This window comes from Lipophrys pholis (assembly GCF_963383615.2).
Source record: "Lipophrys pholis genome assembly, chromosome: 16".
NCBI lineage: Eukaryota > Metazoa > Chordata > Actinopteri > Blenniiformes > Blenniidae > Lipophrys > Lipophrys pholis.
Window position 1 is genome coordinate 1,360,136 of NC_137634.1, and position 21,281 is coordinate 1,381,416.

Below are 21,281 nucleotides of genomic sequence, written 5' to 3' on the forward strand. Positions count from 1 at the left end.
GCTTCAGGTACTGAACACACGCCGGCTCCACCAGCACACACTTCCACTGCTGCACTCGCCATCTGAAGCACATCCAAATGAGCGCCGCCACATCTGCGGCACCGTGCAGATGTGTGCAGCTGCTTTACATATGATGGAAATCATTTCAAATGTTTATTTAACCTCATAATCAGGCTTGTTTTCATTTCCTCCCTGTCTGACACTGCTGATCATCTCTCCAGTTTCATCTTCATTTAAATGTAATGAAAGACAATCGCATTTCCAACGAGGCGCGAGGCGAGGCGAGGCTGCACACACACAATTAGAGCATGCACATGTGCTCAAAGAAACAAAAGAGGAACCCCACTCACCCATAATGTGAAACCAAAGTTGCAGATTAACTCAAAATTGTTTAATTTAAGTGCAAGCCCCTCATGATTGGTTCCCACACAGAGATCATGTGTTCAGTTCAGCATCACAGCTGCAAAAGAAAGAACAAGCTGAACCAGCATTGTGGGTTGGTTTCCATAAAGTACATCAGCTCAAGTGTCTGATAACTAAATAAACTCAGATTGCAGGGGAGATTAATTTCTTGTTTGCATAATTCAAAAGCTAAAAAAAAAAAAGAAAAAGAAATGAAGGAATGAAGGTGCTTGAGCACCACCTGGGGTCTCTTTGTGCACGTGTCTGCTACATGATGGAGGGTCTGAGTGTGTAAGGCTGTGTGGGCACGTGTGTGTGTGTGTGTGTGTGTGTGTGTGTGTGTGTGTGTGTGTGTGTGTGTGTGTGTGTGTGTGTGTGTGTGTGTGTGTGTGTGTGTGTGTGTGTGTGTGTGTGTTGAGGGGGGGGGGGGGGGGGGGGGCGCTGTCTCAGCACCTTTAGAGGCGATTCTGAATGTTTCAGCTTCACACCCGCTTCTGTAGAAATACAGATAAAAACGCTTCATGATAGAGTCGAAGTCTTGTGCGCTGAGTTTGGAGGGAAAACCGATCAGTGACAGGACCGAATCCCACCGACACTCCGCCGTGTTTTCCCGGGTTCTGGGGCTCAAACATGCAGCCTCACACACAAAAACAATCCCGGGAGAAGAAAATAAATAAAAAACATTCAAACTCGTAATGTGTCGGATCGATGACGATCCACCTTCCTGGAGCTCATATCTGTGAGCATCCTCAACAAGACATTAAAAAAAACAAGCAGATCAATAACATTCAAGGGCAATGAGCAGGAGAGGCGACGAGCGCGCGCGCGCGCGGCGGTGCCATAACTTGCGCGCACTTGCCAAGATGTGGGAAATAAACAGGCGTTTGTGCGCGTTTTTCTAGCGCATGATGGGGATGTGGTGACCTCTAGTAACTCTGGAAGGAGGGAGAGGGATGAGACTTACTTTAAGACGGCGCTGTCCCCCTGCCTCACGGTGATGTTGTCCTTTAATACTGAATCTCCGCTCCGCGCCGGAACTCCTGCAGGTACAAGGAATAACAATTTCAGTCCGAGGACCACAAGGCATTTCCCAGGCACCGCCAGATAGCCACAAATCCCCATGTTTCTCTGCCGCCAAGCAACTTCCAGGAGAACTTGAGCCGTCCGTGTTATTCCTCCGCTCCCTTGTTCAATTCTATGTTGCGTCTTTTGGAAGCTGCGCACCGCAAATTGCACTCCACAAACAAGACGCAGCGCACAGCCAAGACCTGCGGGTCCACCTGCCTCCTCTCAGACCTGCGTTACTCCAAGTGCTCGGGCTCGCTTTCAAATACAGTCCCAAGAGTCTTTCCGCTCGCCAGCAGCCGGTAGGACGAAACAAACAAGCGGGAGTTTGGAGGAGAGGAAAAGCGCCGTTTGCCGGGAGAAATGCGCGCCGTCTCCTCCGCGTCTAACCGGACCCGTGAAATGGATGCTGCCGCTGTGGCAGAGGAGCATCAGCCGAGTCTCCTCCTGCTTCCCCGTCTTCCCCTTCCTTCCTTCCCTCCGCCTCGTCGGGCTGAGTCGCTGTGAAGCCGAGAAAAAACAAGTCTCTCTCTCTCTCTCTCTCTCTCTCTCTCTCTCTCTCTCTCTCTCTCTCTCTCTCTCTCTCTCTCTCTCTCTCTCCCTCCCTCTCTCTCCCTCTCCCTCTCCGGCTCTCTCTCTGGGGGGGTCACAGCAGGCCGGAGCAGGACCAGACCAGCCAGTGAGTGAAAACAGTTCATGACCCTGGAAACATCTTAATGTACTTTCAGTCGAATCCATCAACGAGGTACTGTAGTGAAGTATTTCTCACAGTAAAATCAGCTGCACACACACTTGTGTGTTTTCACTAGAAGCTTCACTGGACTAGTTGGACTCTGCGTCTCCATGTTGGACTAGTTGGACTCTGCGTCTCCATGTTGGACTAGTTGGACTCTGCGTCTCCATGTTGGACTAGTTGGACTCTGCGTCTCCATGTTGGATAACCACGTCACCTTGTACTGAGAAAGCCTCCAGAACAACAGGAAGGTTCATTAAGACGGTAGCTGAGATCCCTCCTTGGTTATTCTTTCTTTTCAAGGTCGGGACGATTCAGTGCAACCAGAGTCAAACTGCTTCCTGCTTCCTGAGCTGCAGCTGAGATGGAGTGAGAACCATGGGGGATACAAGTACTCTGGAAAAGTTACTAGTTCAAATAAATGTCAACGAGAATCCCTGGCTTTGTTTTAAATGATGAGACGCAAAGAAAAACTGAAATCATTTTCCTTCTTTATATTGTCAAACAATGTGCCATTTTTCAATAAAAGCAATAGTTAATTTTTTGTCCATTTGCCGTGTTTTACTACAAGTAGTACTGAAAGTAGCACTTAACATGTTAATGCTAACTAATTGTTTGTCATATTAAAAGAAAGAAATCATGTCCTTGGTTCTTTTTTCACTAAAACTGACATTTGACTCGTGTTTTCTTGCTGTAAATGTAACAGTAAACACCTGCAGTCATTACAAATCATCCACATCACAGATATATCATGATATATCTGTGATATCACAGATATATCATATATCATGATATATCTGTGATATATCATGATATATCTGTGATGTGGATATATCATGATAATACAAAAAAGGTCATTTTTCTTTCCGAGTGGTTTTAAAAAAGACCTTGGAATCTCTTCACTGTGACGTGAATCACGTTTTATTATAGAACACAAAGTTCTGAGGTTCTAGGATCGAGGTTTCAAACATGACCTAGCGTGAATCACTGCTGTTCCTAATTCGTCCACCAGGGGTCCCAACATCTTACATGCACTGTACCTGCTCTCTTAATGCTGAAGAGAATAAGAATTAAAAACACCTTGAACTTAACAGCCGATTATAATCAAATGCTCCAGTAAAAGCCGACGACAACCAGAACATTCTGTTCCACAGCTCAGAACCGGTTTCATCCACAGAAGACGCTCCACCTTTGAGTAAACAGCCTTTTCATTTTAAGCAATTAAACTCTGGAATCAACTTCCAGACAGAACTCGTCTGCAGAACGGAACCTTTGCTGCAAACCTGGAAAATCCCATTTTGGAAAACCTGCTGTGTCAGCATCCGTCTAATAATATTGTCCATTGCATTGTTGTATAATGTATTTTAGTATTTTGTATGAATTTTAATGCTTATTGCTAATATTGATAATGTTACTGTTACTCACCCGATTAGCTTGACATTTTCAGGGTTGATTTGTCATCATCCAAGGATCAATCGATTACATTTTAGGACGTTAGCGACAAACCGTTTCTAAATAAATCTCAAAAAACTTAAAAAGACTTTCCCAAACAAAGCGGATGAGAGAGGCACCTCATAGAGATTAATCATCGTCTGTTGCCATGGAGACGCTCCCTGCTCAGTGTTTCACACAGTGATGAAGCTACCTGACAGGCTAGTTAGCATCGATATGAGCTAACGGCTAACATGCCAGCAATGCTAACTCGCTTCCGCAAACAAATGTGGTGTTGGTGAAGGTCTGCGCTCTACCGAGTGTAGCTCTAGTTTGTATAATGTTTTGCATAAGTGTTCAGTATTCTGGATGAATTTCAGGAAACCAGGTGATGAATTTTAATAGTTATTGCCAATGTTGCTAATGCTACTGTAGGCTATATTTGTAATATGTATTCTAATGTCTGGTTCCTGCCCCGGGACCGATGGAAACCAGCAAACTGATAAATCTGCTACCGAGCATCGTCTCTTTAAGATGAATGTTTTTTTACATGGTCCCGGAGAAATAAACAAACTAAACTAAATAAACTCTTTTTCTGTGAAATTAGTTTATTGTTGGATCCCTGAGGATGAGTTTGAAAAAAATAAGCTGAAGGCTGCAAGAATCCTACGACATGAGAAGTGACAGTCCGAGGACAAACAGATTTTATGAAGAAAAATAAGTGTTAGTGTTATTATTTTAACATTATTCCTTAAATGTAATTCAGACTCCCGGAGTAGGAAAACCCTGCCGAGGATTTCTAGAAGCTCCAGACCAGAGGTGGAAAACAACTGCATGAGGTGACAGAACAGCAGTAAAGTGGCAATAGTTTTTCACTTTCTTATAAAACAATGCAGCAGCTTATGTGGAAGTACTGCCCGTGTTCATGCCGGGTAATTTGTGGAAAGCAGAGGCAGTAATGATCTGAGAGGGTAAAATCCTCCAACTACCACCTGGAGGCAATAGTAGGGTGTCGTCGCGTCTCGATCAGAAACAAGCCGGAGAGCTTTGCTTTACCTGGAATTCAAAGTACAGCACATTTTTATGTCTGATCTGCTGGTGAAGTATTTTGAGGTCAGGAATACTCTTGATGCAGACAACTTGAGTGACCCTCGGTATCAGCATCAGTATTGGTATCGGTATCAGTATCAGTATTCTTCTCCAGAGAACCAACAGCCATTATTCATTACATTCCAATGACATTCTTTACCTCCATGTTCCTTGTGTTCGGCCTGGAACAACCTTCAAACAGAAACTAAAATGTCTGAACTGGTATCCTTAAATCATTTATATTCTTAATTACTCTTCATTTATCGAGGATCCATAAATCAGTATTTGTTTTTAAAGTTTTTACAGTTAATGAATACTCCTTAAAATTGACTTGCACCTTATTTAAATTTGCCTTTAAATCTGCATTTTATCTTTAAAATGTTGTCTATGGATATCTGCACTATTTCATTTTAACTATTGTATTCTGTTAAATGGGTCAAATCTGTTTTATATGTTTTAAATTGAATGTTGTGAGGTGAGCTGTGGACCTCCTGGCCAGGTCACCTTGTAAGAGAGATCTTGGTCTCAGTGGCTTTTATTTTCCTGGTTAAATAAATGTTAAATGAAAATTGGTATCGGTATCGGTATCGGTCCCAGCTGAGGTTTGACATGACGTCAGATCGGTGAGGAGATCAATGTTATCACATATCAATACTGATGGCTGAGCTAATGAAGCTCGCGCTGTGTTTTCTGTCAACAACAGCCAATAGAAAGCAGCACGAGCCTCGAGGGTAAAAACTGTTAAAATCAGCTCCTCTCCAGCGCAGCACGTTGAACCGACAACCCTTTGACACGAGTTGCTGTTGCAGTTGAATCGCAAAGACAAAGTCCATCAAAAGTCCTGTTTTACCCCAAAGATCTGAATTCAAGACATTTTTAGACCCCGAATGTCAAAAAAATCAAGAAGTTCTCGGATGTTAATGGTCGTGTGGGAGAGAGGTGGCGAGGCACACCGGAGGCTCGTCAGAGGCTCGTCAGAGGCTCGTCAGAGGCCCATCGCCCGTGAGACTCGGGGTGGAAGGCGGGAGGAAGGTCCTCCTGGACCTTCTGGAGAACAGACACCTTCTCATGAGGTTCTGCAGGAATAAAGTAAACTCGGTGCTCGTCTAAAACAAACACGGTTGAATAACAAAAATAAATGAGCAGATAAATAAAATGTGTTCCACAAGTTCCCGAGGTGACATCAGAACCTGAGCCACAAGGCGTCGCACCTCCACGGGCTCTAGTACGGTCTCCCCCCGGTGATAATATCCACTCTGGCTAACTGGGGTCACTTCCAGCCGGGTGACTTTGAGTGGGTGACCAGCAGCAGCACTCCGAAGCCCCGAGGCCACGGAACAAAGAGGAATTGTTCAATCTGACAATAACTTAATTCCATGCAGGCAGTCGGAGCGGCGCTGTAATAACAGGCTGCGCTCGGCGCTCACTTCGCTCTGAGAGCTGCTCTGCAGCTCTTCACTCTCAGATTTGCTTGTTGAATGATTTAAGATAGAGGTCCTCGCGACAAACTGTCTTCGAAATGGGATTTCAGTCTGTTTTTATTTGGCAGCCATGACAGGAAGCAGGTCAAGGACCACTTCTGGTGAACGGAGTTTGTCGGGAAAGACTCAATTCCACTTTTAAATGTTCCTTTAGAACGATGAAGCCCTCTTCAATAAAAAGTGTTGACGGTGGGGGGGGGCTTTACTCCGGGCACAAGAATGTCCCGAGTACAAATACTTTATGAGAGTGTGTTTTCATCAGCGGTCCAAGATTCAAAACATTCAGAGATGAAACTTTTGGCTTTTATGAAACGTAAACATTTGAAAAATATTTGTACGTTAAATCCAAAATACTGACACTGGTATTGGTGGAACAGGTTCTGATTTATAACTGGTTCCCTCTGTGGTGATCCACTGTGGTGATCCACTGTGGTGATCCACTGTGATCCACTGTGGTTATTCATTGTGATTCATTGTGATCATATACTTCTGACGTTTACTGATTCCTCCAGCAGTTCTTCCTGATCTTTTCCCAGCTTCATCCTGCTTCACGTCAAACAGAACCTGAACCGCCGCTGAGCCGAGGAGGAGATTAAATGATTTTGTCACCAATGTGAAGTCGCGGCTGCGAGGGAGGAAACAAGCAACGTGCTTCATCTCTGAACTCCTCAACACCACGTTGGACTTCAACAATATTCAACTTCTGCAGTTTTCCTCAGAAAGTCCAGGACTGCAATCATCCCGGATCATCCCGGATCCCGTCGTTGGCCGACCTCCGACGACGGGATCTTTTCTCTCATCTAAGAAATAAAGCTTCTGATTGTGTCAGAGTTTTTCTCGGGTTTGAATCCTTTCAGACGAGCCGCTGGGTGATAATCGCTCGTCGTCGTTCTCAGTGACGTCACCTGAGGAGAACGTAGGAGTGTCGGAACGTCTGTGGAGAAACATCTTCACTTCATTTCAGCAGGAAGGTTTTCACTGCGTAGGGAAAAGTTTCATCATAAAACTGCTTCGGTTTTAATTATGCGTCATTCAAACACGTCAAATTACCCAGGAGCCTCGTACATTCTGAAGATTCTAATAGATGAACACATGAATGGACAAAAAAACCACTGATTCAGTGGATTTACAAGGAGGAGAGACGCTGATCGTGGATTGATGAGGGAACAGATGATTGATCTCAGAATGAACGCATTACTTGAAAACTTGTTCAAATGTGTTTACTTCCAGCAGAATTCTGTGCCGTGATGGAGGACGGAGGATTATTAGGCAGAAAGTTTCACTTCAGAAAGTCGCCTGAGAGCTGCTGGAAGGAGCGACAGTGAAAGAGATTTGAACTCAGAAGTAATTCTGCGCAGTAAAACAGCGGGTTGCCATGTTGGCTGACCAGGAGCCAAACTGCTGAAGCGGCAGGAAATACTGGAATTTTGAAATATTGGCCATTTTAAATGTATCAGACAAGAATAATAAAGAAGGTGAGCTCAGTGTTGGTTTAGTTGATCCAACGACTTCAAACAGTAACGACTCCAGTCAGGCTGGGCTGGTCTGAAGTCCCCATCCTCTCATCCTCTCATCCTCTCATCCTCTCATCCTCTCATCCTCTCATCCTCTCATCCTCTCATCCTCCAGAAGCAGACTGTTTATTATGAACTCTACCTTCAGAAAGACGCCTCATGCTTATTAAGTCCTGATTTCACTGACATCACGATGTCATTTAGTGCAGGGAGCTTTTCTCTATTTCTTTCATTTCTGTGTAGAGCACTGGGTTTGAATGGTGCTCTATAAATACATTTGTCTTGCCTTGCATGAGAAGACTTATGGAATATCTCTTTTACATTCTGACATATTTTCTCCATCATTTTGGCAGACGCACACATTTGGGACAGAAGTTCTAGTTTCACTGGATTTGAACCCACATCCTCTCTGAGGGTTTTCTGGAATGTTGGATGAGTAAATATTAATGTGTCCGTCTCTGCTTGTTTCCAGGTTTCACTCCCCGTCAGCTGAAATCATCTCCAGTCCGCTGATGAATCTGCAGCACAGATAATGGATCAATGGTCTGACGACCTGGTTCCACCTGGACTCCAAACAGCCCCGAGCCTCCCGTGGGGTTTTAATGACGGAATATCCAGGATTGAAGTGAACGCTTGTTTCCACATCAAATCTCCTTTCAAAGTATTTTGCTTCACCTCTGACCTTGTTCTCATACTTCCACCACTCGTCTGTCCTGGTGAGCAGAGCAGCAGAGAAGACAGAGGAGCCTGTGAACCCTGAACCCCTGGCCTGCTCTGGAGCCAGGGTCAGCCTGGAGGTCAGCCTGGAGCCTGGAGGTCAGCCTGGAGGTTAGCCTTGAGCCTGGAGGTCAACCTGGAGCCAGGGTCAGCCTGGAGGTCAGTCTGGAGGTCAGCCTGGAGGTTAGCCTTGAGCCTGAAGGTCAACCTGGAGCCTGGAGGTCAGCCTGGAGCCTGGAGGTCAGCCTGGAGGTTAGCCTTGAGCCTGAAGGTCAACCTGGAGCCTGGAGGTCATCCTGGAGGTCGTCCTGGAGGTTAGCCTTGAGCCTGGAGGTCAACCTGGAGCCTGGAGGTCATCCTGGAGGTCGTCCTGGAGGTTAGCCTTGAGCCTGAAGGTCAACCTAGAGCCTGGAGGTCAGCCTGGAGGTTAGCCTTGAGCCTGGAGGTCATCCTGGAGGTTAGCCTTGATCCTGAAGGCCAACCTGGAGCCTGGAGGTCATCCTGGAGGTCGTCCTGGAGGTTAGTCTTGAGCCTGAAGGTCAACCTGGAGGTCAAGGTGACTACCAGCAGAAGATGTGTGACGAGACGTTTTCTGAAATTAAACTCACTCATTCTGACAGCAGCAGGGAACGTTTTATTTATTTTTCATTTTTTAAGAAAAAAGTCAAGAACCCTCAAAATGCCATGAAATATTTCCCTTCAACGAAACGCTCCATCGGCCTCCACACGGAGAGATCTGCATTGCTGTCTTTAATTAAAATCTGGATAAGCAGCTTGTACATTTCACAGAAAGAGGCTCAAACCAAACCTTTTCATCAAATTAAATTGCTTTGTGTGAGTCGTCTTTAACCCTTTGCAGAGGGAGCGGGGGTCTTTGTGCGCCGTCCTTTAAAAGCCCTCTCAGCAGGTGGAACTTCAAATGGGTCAATGTCAAATACAAAATTACAAACATTCCCAAAAAACTTTTCTTAAATAAAAGAAAATATAAATACCAGTAAAGTAATCACTATTGCAACAAAATAAACGTATTTTAAAAACAAGATTGTGGCGAGAACGATAGTAAATCTAATGATATGTAGAGTAGCTGCTTGTTAAAGCTCATATCTAATCCCTCGACCGTATCGCAGCACAGCCGCTGTCGTGGAACTTAAATAACCACTGACCCAAGTACTTTTCTCAACATAGTTATTTTAGTGTTTTCTTTGTTCCCATCCTCATGTGTGCAGAACTTTCCAGAACTCAAGTTGTTTGGAGACGTTATGAGTGAATCTGCTCATTCAGCATTTCCTGTTGTGGCTGTTGAACGAATATAATCACAATGCAGTAAATAGAATACTGAATAGAATACTTCCACACTTCAGAAGTATCTTCTTGATGCTTTAGCTTCAGTTTCCAGCAGGTCGGTCTCATGTAGGAAAAAAAACCGACCTGATTGGACCAGTTCTGCTTTCAGATCGTTCGTCTGTTCCCAACAACGTGAATCCTTCTCTCTGAGTGAGTCTCTAACTCACAGCTTTCATTCAGGTAAATCCGGCCGACTGTGATCATAATAATAATTGAGCACCGCATCTCTATGCATGGCGGCGCCGCCGACCACGAGGGAAGAGAGTGACGCATGGAACAGACGCTCCCCGAATCGCTATGACAGCTTCCGCGTCTCACGAGTAGATTGAACAAGATGATTTGATAATTTCTTTACCTTAACATCAATTCGGCGTGCCGTGGAGATCTTGGATGGGGGGGGGGGGGGGGGGGGGCGACAAACGACAAGGTGCTGACAGCGTCGGGCGCCATCACCGGGGGAGGAGAGGCATAAGGGGGGGAGGACAAGTAGCACATGGCAACATCTCGCCTTGCATCAAATGTTTGTTGGAGTGTGACGCCGTTGATGGTCCAATACTTTGCCGGCGACAGCTTCTGCTCGTCAGACTTGTCACACGTACAATCGACTTCGCAATAAAAGCCGTCCCTCCTGGCGATAAACACTCGGAGTGCAGCGCAGCGCCTCCGAGACAATTATGTCTTTTTAGAAGGTGGGAGGCTTTTGTGTTTTAAAGGTTTTATTACCCAATTTTGTGGCTGCAACAGTTGAACACAAAAACTTTCAGCACAGCCAAAGTGGACCTTTGAGTGTCATTAAACATGAAATATATTGGCCACACCTTCCCTGTACGTCCCATTTCCTCTGGTTTTTACCATTAACACAGCAGCAGCACCTAAATGCCAGAATTCCCCCGCTTCAGATTGTGGAAAACATGTGAAGCCGGTGCGTTCTGTACCGTCTCAGTCGCCGTCACATCAAGAGGGCTGTTGTTCAGTTTATCTGAAGGTTGTTATTGAGGAATTATGATGATGTCTTCAGCCGGAGAAATTGGGCAAAGATAAGACTTAATTAAAATGATATCTGGCTGGGATGCAACACGAGTCCTGTCTGGTGTGCACGTCTTAATGGTTTTTAAATTAAAACCCCTCCCTGACCTCAGCAGAATCTAAGATATGTGGTCTTAATTAGAGTCAAGGGTGCGGGGGGGGGGGGGGGGGGGGGGGGAGGAAGAGGGAGAGGGAGGGGGGGGGGGGGGGGGGAGGAAGAGGAAGAGGGGGAGGGGGAGGAGGAGGAGGAGGGGCACAGTTCGGATCGCAGGTTTAACCATCGGTTCCTTCGTCTGTATTTCATTTGACTTTATTGACCTCAGGTTATCTCGGTTGAAAGGACACGTTCAGGGTGTGAGCCGGGTGATGGTGACCCTGGCTGTTCCGCCTCGCAGCGGGTCAGGTGACTCGGTCCACCTTGCTAAAGCTTCACTATGCAAAGCAACGCCAAGCATCCAGAAATGACAAATTAGTCCAGCGTTGTTTGTTGTGCCGCACTCATGAATCACTTTTGAAGTATCATGCAAATACAGTTCAGGCACGAAGAGTCGTCTGCCTGGATCAAACCCCTGGTATTCAAACACCGGGTGGACGTACTGGTCTGCACAGGCTCACATGAGAGTCTCTGTTTTTTGGGGGGGACCAGTTGGAATCGTACAACTTCACCCCGAGCAGATTGTGTTCCTCATTTATTTCACTTATACATGCAGTGACATTCACATAATTTCCTCCTGCGACGCATTAACACCAGACCCTGGGTGGTTTATTCAGACAATCCCGTGCTAATCTTCATTCATATCATGCAAGGATGGGCAGAGCCAGCAGACAATGGACGGGCCTCTGACCAAAGCGAGCCAATACCCTCAGCAAAAACATGGCTGGACTGAATAAAGAGGGCTCGCTCAATAGATTCAGTCATCTGCAGAAGCTCACAATCCTTTGGCACACGAATGCTAACGTTACACAACTTATTCATGAGGGGGCAGCGCTCTGAGGTCAGCCCAGCCGAGTTCTGTGATACGTTTTCAGAAGTACCTGTATGCAGAAACAGCCGCCGCCGTACGTGACCGCTCCAAACTTCAGCTGCTTGGAAATCCAAGAAATTACCAAGCTGACAGAAGTTCCTGACCTTGGCGCCAAGGAAGTTATGAAAACATTTCAAAAATGGAATTTTGAGGCACAAAATGAGTTGAACCAGGTAACGTAAACCAATTACATCGACTCTTGATGGGCACGCAGGAAATACTTCATGGATAAATTAACTCAAGTCAATGAAAAACACAAGAAAAGATATTTTGAAAACGGGTACAGGCTTTGATAAGGTAAAAAGTGTGACGAGCAGCAGGCTGAAATAAAGTGTAATACTCCTTTAAGGGTTTGCCGGGTGGAATCACTTCTCATTGACAGAATGTGAACATCATTGGATTTATCTCGTTCTCCAGCCATAGCAACCAGGTCAACCCGTTTTTATTAAATCTCCACACTTCTCTTGTCTCGGTCTCTCAGCGGCGGCGGCGAGATGGAACCTTTACTGCCTTTTAGAGGAACATAAGTTCTGTGATATGATTTCTTTTGTGCATACAGCTCTAAATCTTTTACAGTACGCACACTCAATACTCTACTTTCTCAACGCTCATCATTCTGTCACGCAAAGCAATGAAGTCAAAACCTCTCACTCCAGCACAAAATAATAATATTTCCTGCTGCACCAATACATCAGTGTTTGCTTAGAGAGAAGTGATTTATTTCACCGTGGTAACATCACTATAGATAACATCCAGCTTACATTAGTATCCCAGATAGTATCCCAGGGCTGACGACTCAATAATCTAATATCTAACAGCTGGTTCCTCATTTTAGGAATTTTATTATCTTTTATTGGGAAAAAAATGAAAGGAGATTAGAGCTGAAGTGGTTCAATGTGCCTGTCACCATCTGAGCCTGCAGAATGTTTCAGAAGGTTGAACAGAGGAGAGCCAGCCGACGCCGGACGAGCGGCAGAGCGACTCACGCTGAGGGAAACACCACCTTTAACACCTGCTGCCACTGCCGGGTCATCGCTGCACCTGCCATGCACACCTCCATCTGCAGAGACGCAGGGACAACATGCAAACTCCACACGGAGAGAACTCCGGAGGAAAACCCAGAACCCACCCATCCATCCATCCATCCATCCATCCATCCATCCATCCACCCACCCATCCATCCATCCATCCATCCATCCATCCACCCACCCACCCATCCATCCATCCATCCATCCATCCATCCATCCACCCATCCACCCATTCATCCATCCACCCATCCATCCACCCATTCACCCACCCACCCATCCATCCATCCATCCATCCATCCACCCATTCATCCATCCATCCACCCATCCACCCATTCATCCATCCACCCATCCATCCACCCATCCATCCATCCATCCATCCATCCATCCACCCATCCACCCATTCATCCACCCATTCATCCATCCATCCATTCACCCACCCACCCACCCATCCATCCATCCATCCATCCATCCATCCATCCATCCATCCATCCATCCACCCACCCACCCATCCACCCATTCATCCATCCATCCACCCATGGGCAGGTGAGGTAACAACATATGGATCGCAGCCTAAAACAGTAAATCCCAAGAAGAACATAAAATTTTATATTGAATATTTTCTCAAAACTTTGGGATTGAATTCGGTACAGAATCCGATCATAAGAGTATTTAGTTCTATACTCTATAGATCACATGTTGTAACAAGATGTTGAAAGTAACTGAACTCACATGCATCTAATAATAAAAAAGAAAGATAGGAGAAGCATAAAGCAACCAAGTAATTAGGCAATAAAATGACTTGATGTAAAATGAATATTTTACAGAGGCAGAGTCTCTACAAAGTACGGGTGAGCAACGGTCAACTGATCTACATTTCAAAATAAAGGAATGTTTCTCCTCAAATTCAAAATATCTGGAGAAATCTTAAAAAACAGCCTCTTGGGTAGTACTGCGTTATAGAAACTCAACTCTTGAGCTTCGCCTCAGTAACCACCGTCTGTGTTCAGCGACTTCAGCAACAACCGTCTGTGTTCAGCGACTTCAGCAACCACTGTCCGAACCAGACCGGACCAGTCCGAACCAGACCGGACCAGACCGGACCAGACCAGACCGAACCAGACCAGACCAGACCGAACCAGACCAGACCAGACCGGACCAGACCAGACCGAACCAGACCAGACCAGACCGACCGAACCAGACCAGACCAGACCAGACATTGTTCCAGACATTTCAGCACCAGAGAACTTTCCGTCGTTCTTAAAGCTCCTGATCTGGATCCAATAACCAGTTTTTCCAGACCTCCTCACATCCAGATGTTTCCAGACGGTGCGGAAGTTTCACAATAATGAACTGAGACTTGAGATTTGTTGTTCAAATTCAAATTGAACATCTGAGCTGAACTTTAAACTAAATTCATTATTTCTAAATTTGCAAGTAATTTCGTTGTGTTTCTATTTGCATTTCACACGTGGAGCCAACCCTCGTTGGGATTGAGGTCATACAATAACAATTATGTTTAAATGCTGCCCACTGTTTCTTTTTTAATGGTAATTAGTAGTCATTAGTGGTAATAGTCAGAGGTTTATTTTCTATTAACACCGGGGTCTTTATTTCAGGACCCACCGCTCGGTGTGTGAATGGATTCGGAGGGAGCACAGTTCACATGTGGAAAAGCAGCGGCTGCAGCAGAAACAGAAAAGAAAAGAAAGTTTAAATGTCATTGTTCCCAAAGCTTTCTCTGGGTCCTTACAAAAAGAAACTGGAGGTCCCGGTGTCGGCGTGTTAAATCAAACATGCAGTGATTGCATAAGCAGCAGAAGAGGATTTAAATGGAGCATAAAAACACTATAAGATGTGAACCTGAATGTTCATGTTGGCTCACTAGAGATCGGCTCTGCTTCGGGGGAGGATGAAGAGGAACGTCAAATCTTTAGCACAGGAATCACATTTTGCGTGTCACTAATTATCCTGTAGTTTTTACTAATTGTACGTGACATTATATCACCTATATATTTGATATATATATATATTTGATTTCCTGGTAACATGTGGAGAAATGTCTGTCGGCTGATTGTGATGTAGTTGGTCGTTTTCATCGTGGGGGAGAAGATGTTGTGTCTGATGAACCGGAGAAGTCATGTGACCCTTTCAGTTTTAAGGAATTTCTATTAATGCCATAAAATGTCGTGATGTGACTCATATTTTGAAAAAATAAGCTGCCAGGGGAAATATTTCACTTATTGGCCTTATAACTATTTACAATATTGATATTATCGCCAGAGCAGAGCTGCCTAATTGTGGGAGGAGTCAAAGGGAGGGCCTACCTTGATTGGGATTGGCTAAACCCCCGATGACACTATATAGGGTTTGATCTCTGATTGGCTGGTTGGAGCAACACACTTTTTAAAACCTGAAACAAGCCAGGGACAGAGAGGACAGACTGTCTTCACTTCTGGGACGTCAGTCCAGGTATGGGGACGAGTAGTACTGCTGGAGAACCTTTAGGAAGTGGATTTTTGCATAATAAGACTAGGGATGGGAATCACAAACCGGTTCTGACTGAGAACCGGTTCCAATTGATCAATTCCATGGGAATCGTACACCTTAGATGTGTTCGATTCTTCTTAACGATTCATTTCCAGCACGACGTGAAGTCGCGTGGCGGTACGTTGCATGACGTCACACACTGCGACGCAGAGCTCCTCCAATCAGGAGAAAACATGGAGGAAGAAGGTCTAAAGAGGGAGACGATAAAGGACTAGATAATACGATACGGTAATACATGTTCACTCACCACGTCCTGAATCCACAGAGTCCACAGCCTCCCGCCTCACAGCCACAAGGTCCAGTTAAAACAGAAAAAAGTCTCGGTGCAAATCCCGGCAGGAGCCTTTCTGTGTGGAGTTTTCATGTTCTCTCCATGTTCTCTCTGTGTTCTCTCCGTGTTCTCTCCATGTTCTCTCCATGTTCTCTCTGTGTTCTCTCCATGTTCTCTCCATGTTCTCTCCATGTTCTCTCTGTGTTCTCTCCATGTTCTCTCTGTGTACTCTCCATGTTCTCTCTGTGTACTCTCCATGTTCTCTCCGTGTTCTCTCTGTGTACTCTCCATGTTCTCTCCATGTTCCCTCCGTGTTCTCTCCATGTTCTCTCCATGTTCCCTCCGTGTTCTCTCCATGTTCTCTCCTACTAATGAGGGACTTTTAATAAATGAACTCTGCCGTCAATCTGTCCCGTGTAGTGAAGGTCTGCTCCGACGAGCTGACAGCGTAGACATATGCTAGTAGATCTTCACTCTATGTGTGAGCCCCGAGTTGTCACAGGATTAAACGCTCTACTAGAGTATGTCTACTGTGTAGACATACTCTAGTAGAGTTCTACTACTGTATGTCTATGTATTAGATCATTCTGTGTTGAAAATCCCTTCACAAAAAGCATCAACACAATATGAAAACAGGATTCCCTACAGACCGAGAGAACTCGTTCCTCCTGCTACGTCACTTCCTCTTTCCTCTCCAGGCTCCGCCTCCCAGAGAAGGTTAACTTGTCAACAGCGCAAAATTTGAAAAAGTGTAAATTCCAGGGGGCAATGAAGGCAAATACACATTTGACTGTTCTTTTTTAAGGGAAAAATTATAATTCAAGTTTCATCTTAGGAAAAAATAAAATTGTTCCTTTTGGTGCAGAAAACTGTAAAACTACTTTTTTTCCACTCAAAACAAATACTTAGGAATCGTTAGGAGAATTGATCAAATCTTATCAATTCCCACCCCTAGTAATCTACCTGTTAATTCTCCTTTTTAAAAATGATAATAATAATAATAATAGAAAAAAATAAATCGATAAGAGAATCATAAAGAATTGAATCGTTAAACAGAATCAAAAATGGTTGTGATTTTACTTGTTGAAGATGGTGTATTTCTTCTGCCCTGTGTATCCAGGTCGTTCTCTGTTTAAAGCAGCTGGATGTTCACTGATGAGGCAGAATCAGAGGAATTCAGGGAGGATTCAGAACGTCACCACCGTCTTACCTTCTGCCTGCATTCAGACTAAATTGTTCGTTTCACTACTTGAAAATAATCCTTCAGACATCTGAAGCTCGGCTCTCGGATGAGGGTGTAAGTTAGGTCCTCGCTGCAAGATTTGATTAAATTCAGCTTCTTCAATCTCAGTTGCTCTCAGTGTGATTTCGCTGAACTTTGTCTCCTTGAGGTTCCACGAGGAAATGTTCCTGACGAAAGCTTTCCAGAGTCGGAAGTCGAGCAGATGTTCTGAAGCAGCGGCTCCCCCTTTAGCTCATATTCCAACGGTGACCTGGAATTATATTTGTACCACCAATCCTGAGCTCGCAGTGAGTTTGAGGGCAGAAAAACGTTAAAAACTTAATTTGAGCAAAAAAATAAAAAAAAATTCCAATCTGCGCTCAAATAAATTATTTTTTATAAAAAATGACTATAGTTTTGTGTTTTATTCTTGATCATGACGCTTTATCAGAGAGAATGTCCATTAATGAAAGACATAAAACGAAGGACCCACCGATCAGTTCTGGTGCTGATGGGCTGAAAGGCAGAGCTCACTGCCCTCCCCGACGACAGACAACGCTTCACTTCTTTAATTTTCTTTTCTTTCCAAATCAACTAAAAGCTGGATTCAGGTTTGCTTTATTCTGTGTCGGAGCTTTAAGTGCTGCTGGCATGAAGAGCTGCACATGATTCCAACTTTGATCTCAGATAACTACCTCAGCCTCCGTCTTGACTTTCCCCACAGCCTAAATCAGGTTCGCAGAACAAAGGCCTGTTTACGTCTGCGGCCGGCTTCAAGATGGAAGGTTGGTCTTTTCTTTAGCGTTCAAGAGGCTGTGGCGTCTCCTTCCCACCTGATCCCCGGCCCACACGCTACCCCCACCGGCGACCTCCATCCCTGCTAACGCCACGCGATGTGCTGCAAAGTCCGTCAATGGAACCGAGGCACAAGGACATGGATTATTTAAGAAGCTGGTACTTTTAAATGATTCGCGTTATCAATAGGTGTAATATTCTGGCTGCTCCCGGCAGGCGTGTGTTCAGCAGATATGCTGATAAACTATCGGAGCCCCCCCCCCCCCGACCTCCGCCTGACATTGTTGTGTGCATGTGTTGGAATGAAGAGTGAGAACGACATGGCACCGACACAAAACACAAGAAAAACTTTACTTCTTCAGCCGATCTGTCAGTACTCCTGGCATGTTTAGCAACTCGGCTGACGACCTGTGATGGACGTGAAAGCTGCCTGAAGGTCGGAGCTAAATCCTGCTGCATTCCGGCTTCCAGCTTTTAGGAGAGAAAAGATGAACGGCATCAACAAGGACTTGGCTTGTGTTGGAGGGAGTCTCCACATTTACCGCTCTGGTACACAAGACACGGAGTTCCTTCCATCTCCTCGTTGAAGTTTAAACTGTGAAAGTCACTTAAAGAAAAGGCTCTTGTAGTAAACTGGATCAATTGAAATCTGCGATTGGTGTCATGCAAATGGTTCGGATAATGACGACTCCGAGATTTGGGGGGGGGGGGGGGGGGTTGTTAATACGAAGAGATAAGACAAATGAAGAGAAAACGAGTGGGTGGTATTTCGTTATGTTACCAACAAACACGTCCTTAACGGCTTCACCAGGAAACCTTTACTAACCAGAAGAAATTCTTCTATTATGAGTGGTTTACACAAAGTTTCATTAAGAAATCTCCTTGATAACTTCATTCATGGTTCTGAGAGTTCCTGCTTCCCTGAGACAAAGTCAACACCGCAGCCAATTCAGCCTCCCGGAGTCGCTTTCATCAACATTAAATTGTTCATTTGTATGTATGCAAATGTAGGAGTCTTTAACCCGCAGGTTATAAACAATTTAGATGGCGACAATAACAGCCTCAGATCCGAAGTGAAAGGAGCGGCTCTGAGTAATGCTTATTTAGGCACAGGCTGTCATCTCAAAGATGGATTCCGCTCACTTCAAGGTGAACGCATCTGACTGAGCAATTTCCATTCAAATATTAGTGGAATGGAACTAATACCTCGGGATGGAATAAATCAAGCACTCAGATCTTATTTGACACTGACATATGGATGGCAGTTTGGGAAAGTTGGGAAAAATATTGATGCGATGGGGGAATGTTTAAAGAGAGGTTACGCACAATTTCAGACAGTTAATCATCCAATTTTCACCTCAGCTGGACTCAGACACCGAGTCACATACATGATGAATTCACTGCCACTGCACCAGGATGTTAATGTGCAAAAACTTAACACTTTCTTGAACACTCGTTTGGTGAAACAGGAGCTGTCGATTCACAAAATGACTCATCATGCAAACGGTGATAAACTCTACTGTCGCACTAATTAAGACCCACTTTCATTGCTCAACGTTTTACACTAGAAACACTCTGTCATGGTCACTTTCCCACAAAATATCTATTGATTATCCAACTGTGGACGTGGACGCAGGTGAAGCTGACATCCTGGGTGCTTTACTCGCTGTCAAAGTTAGAAATTAAACCTTCAACACACAAAGATACCAAACTCCCCCTGATTCACTTCCAGTGGTAAACCAAACCTGTTTCCAGCTGTACCCGTACCCGTACCCGTACCTGTACCCGTTCCCGTACCCGTCCCTGTACCTGTACCCGTACCCGTACCCGTACCCGTCCCTGTACCTGTCCCTGTACCCGTACCCGTTCCCGTCCCTGTCCCTGTCCCTGTACCTGTCCCTGTACCCGTACCCGTACCCGTACCTGTACCCGTTCCCGTACCCGTCCCTGTACCTGTACCCGTACCCGTACCCGTACCCGTACCCGTCCCTGTACCCGTACCCGTTCCCGTCCCTGTCCCTGTACCCGTCCCTGTACCTGTACCCGTACCCGTACCCGTACCCGTACCCGTCCTTGTACCCGTACCCGTACCCGTCCCTGTACCTGTACCCGTCCCTGTCCCTGTACCCGTCCCTGTACCTGTACCCGTACCCGTACCCGTACCCGTACCCGTCCTTGTACCCGTACCCGTCCCTGTACCTGTCCCTGTACCCGTACCCGTACCCGTCCCTGTCCCTGTCCCTGTCCCTGTCCCTGTCCCTGTCCCTGTCCCTGTCCCTGTCCCTGTACCTGTACCTGTCCCTGTCCCTGTCTCCCCTCACTCCAAACGTCACTACATGTCCTTGTTTCTTCCCCCTGTAGTTCCACGTTGCCCCCCCCTGCAGCCTGGCCTGAGCAGCTGGAGACTCTGAACAGTGAAATAGTTTCTCTTCTCCTCTCATTAGTTTTAATAGAACATTAGATCTTCTTGGTTCTCTGCAGGCCTCCTATAGCTCAGTCCAACACTTTAGAACGTCACAGTCACACTGAATTAAACTGCTGAAGGAACAAGCATGATTGTCAATACTGAGATCAACATTTTCACAACAAAGAATATTTTATTCTTCAATGAAATGTACAGATATCCAAACATGTCAGCATGTTGGAAATGAAAGATTAGATGGATCATAGGTCTGCAGAATTAGTCCCGCCTGTCTGGATCCTGCAGATATTATTCCTCAACGTCTTGGAAAGAAAATTCCTGCTCTCTGCTTCAGCATTTGAATGCATCAGGATGAGTCACAGAATTAGGAACCAATCAGAGGCCGCCTTTCAAAACGTATAAACCACATGGTATCATTTGACCTATCACGTTGCTCGTTACTGGACGTACTATCAGTTGATAGTTGAGACGGTAATTTGCTATATTTCGATGCAAAAAGATGAATTTAGACAAAATTAGACGGTGAGAAGTAGTGATGGACGTTTTACACGTTTTAGAGGCTTTCAGAAACACGTCCACTATTTTTTCAGCCGTTCTCTCCAAAAATTAACCGTCCAAATGACGGCTGGACGGCTTTAAACCAGGACGCAGGCCCAGCTCAGGTCTCTGGGTTCGTTGATGTTCCTGTGGAAAGTGACTGACTTTCCTCATGGAGCAAATAGAATAACTGGTGAACTAAAAGAGCATGTACTATACAGCGTTGCAGGGAGAGCGTTCGTCTGTTAGCCAGCCTCTGCATTTACTGACTGTTAATGGCCGTCCTTATTCGCGACGCACAGTTGCCCGAGACACTTTATTTTAAAAGTGCTGCCAGTAATAATGCAGTCTCACATTGTATGCTGTGTGGGAAATTCAGACGTTTATCCATGAAAACACAGTGAGAACATGTGTGTCGCGGTCGGGATACACTGATCACTGCTCTGTGAAAACCTCAGCATCTCCTGTCAGCGTCTCGGCTGTGACCGATCTAATAAGGGCAGGATGCCAGACGAATAATCGTTAAGGAGGACGGAATAAAATGGTGTAGGAGATGATGCGTTTGTGGGCAGAGATATGCAGAGGGAAAGAAACGGGCGGTCAAGGCAGTTAAAGTACAAGGCTGCTCGCTG

At 45.4% G+C, this 21,281-nt stretch overlaps 1 protein-coding gene across 2 annotated transcripts in view; it reads right to left on the reverse strand.

Moving 5' to 3' along the window:
* Positions 1-21,281, reverse strand: part of opcml (opioid binding protein/cell adhesion molecule-like) — a 392,351-nt gene that overhangs the window by 230,526 nt on the left and 140,544 nt on the right. Inside the window, exon 2 of one of the 2 annotated variants that reach the window (XM_080483864.1) lies at positions 1,367-1,442. In XM_080483864.1, coding sequence (XP_080339990.1) covers positions 1,367-1,442 — 76 coding nt within the window. Of the gene's footprint in view, positions 1-1,366; positions 2,060-21,281 lie in introns of those variants that run through there. The other variant, XM_080483863.1, reaches the window with a different exon arrangement.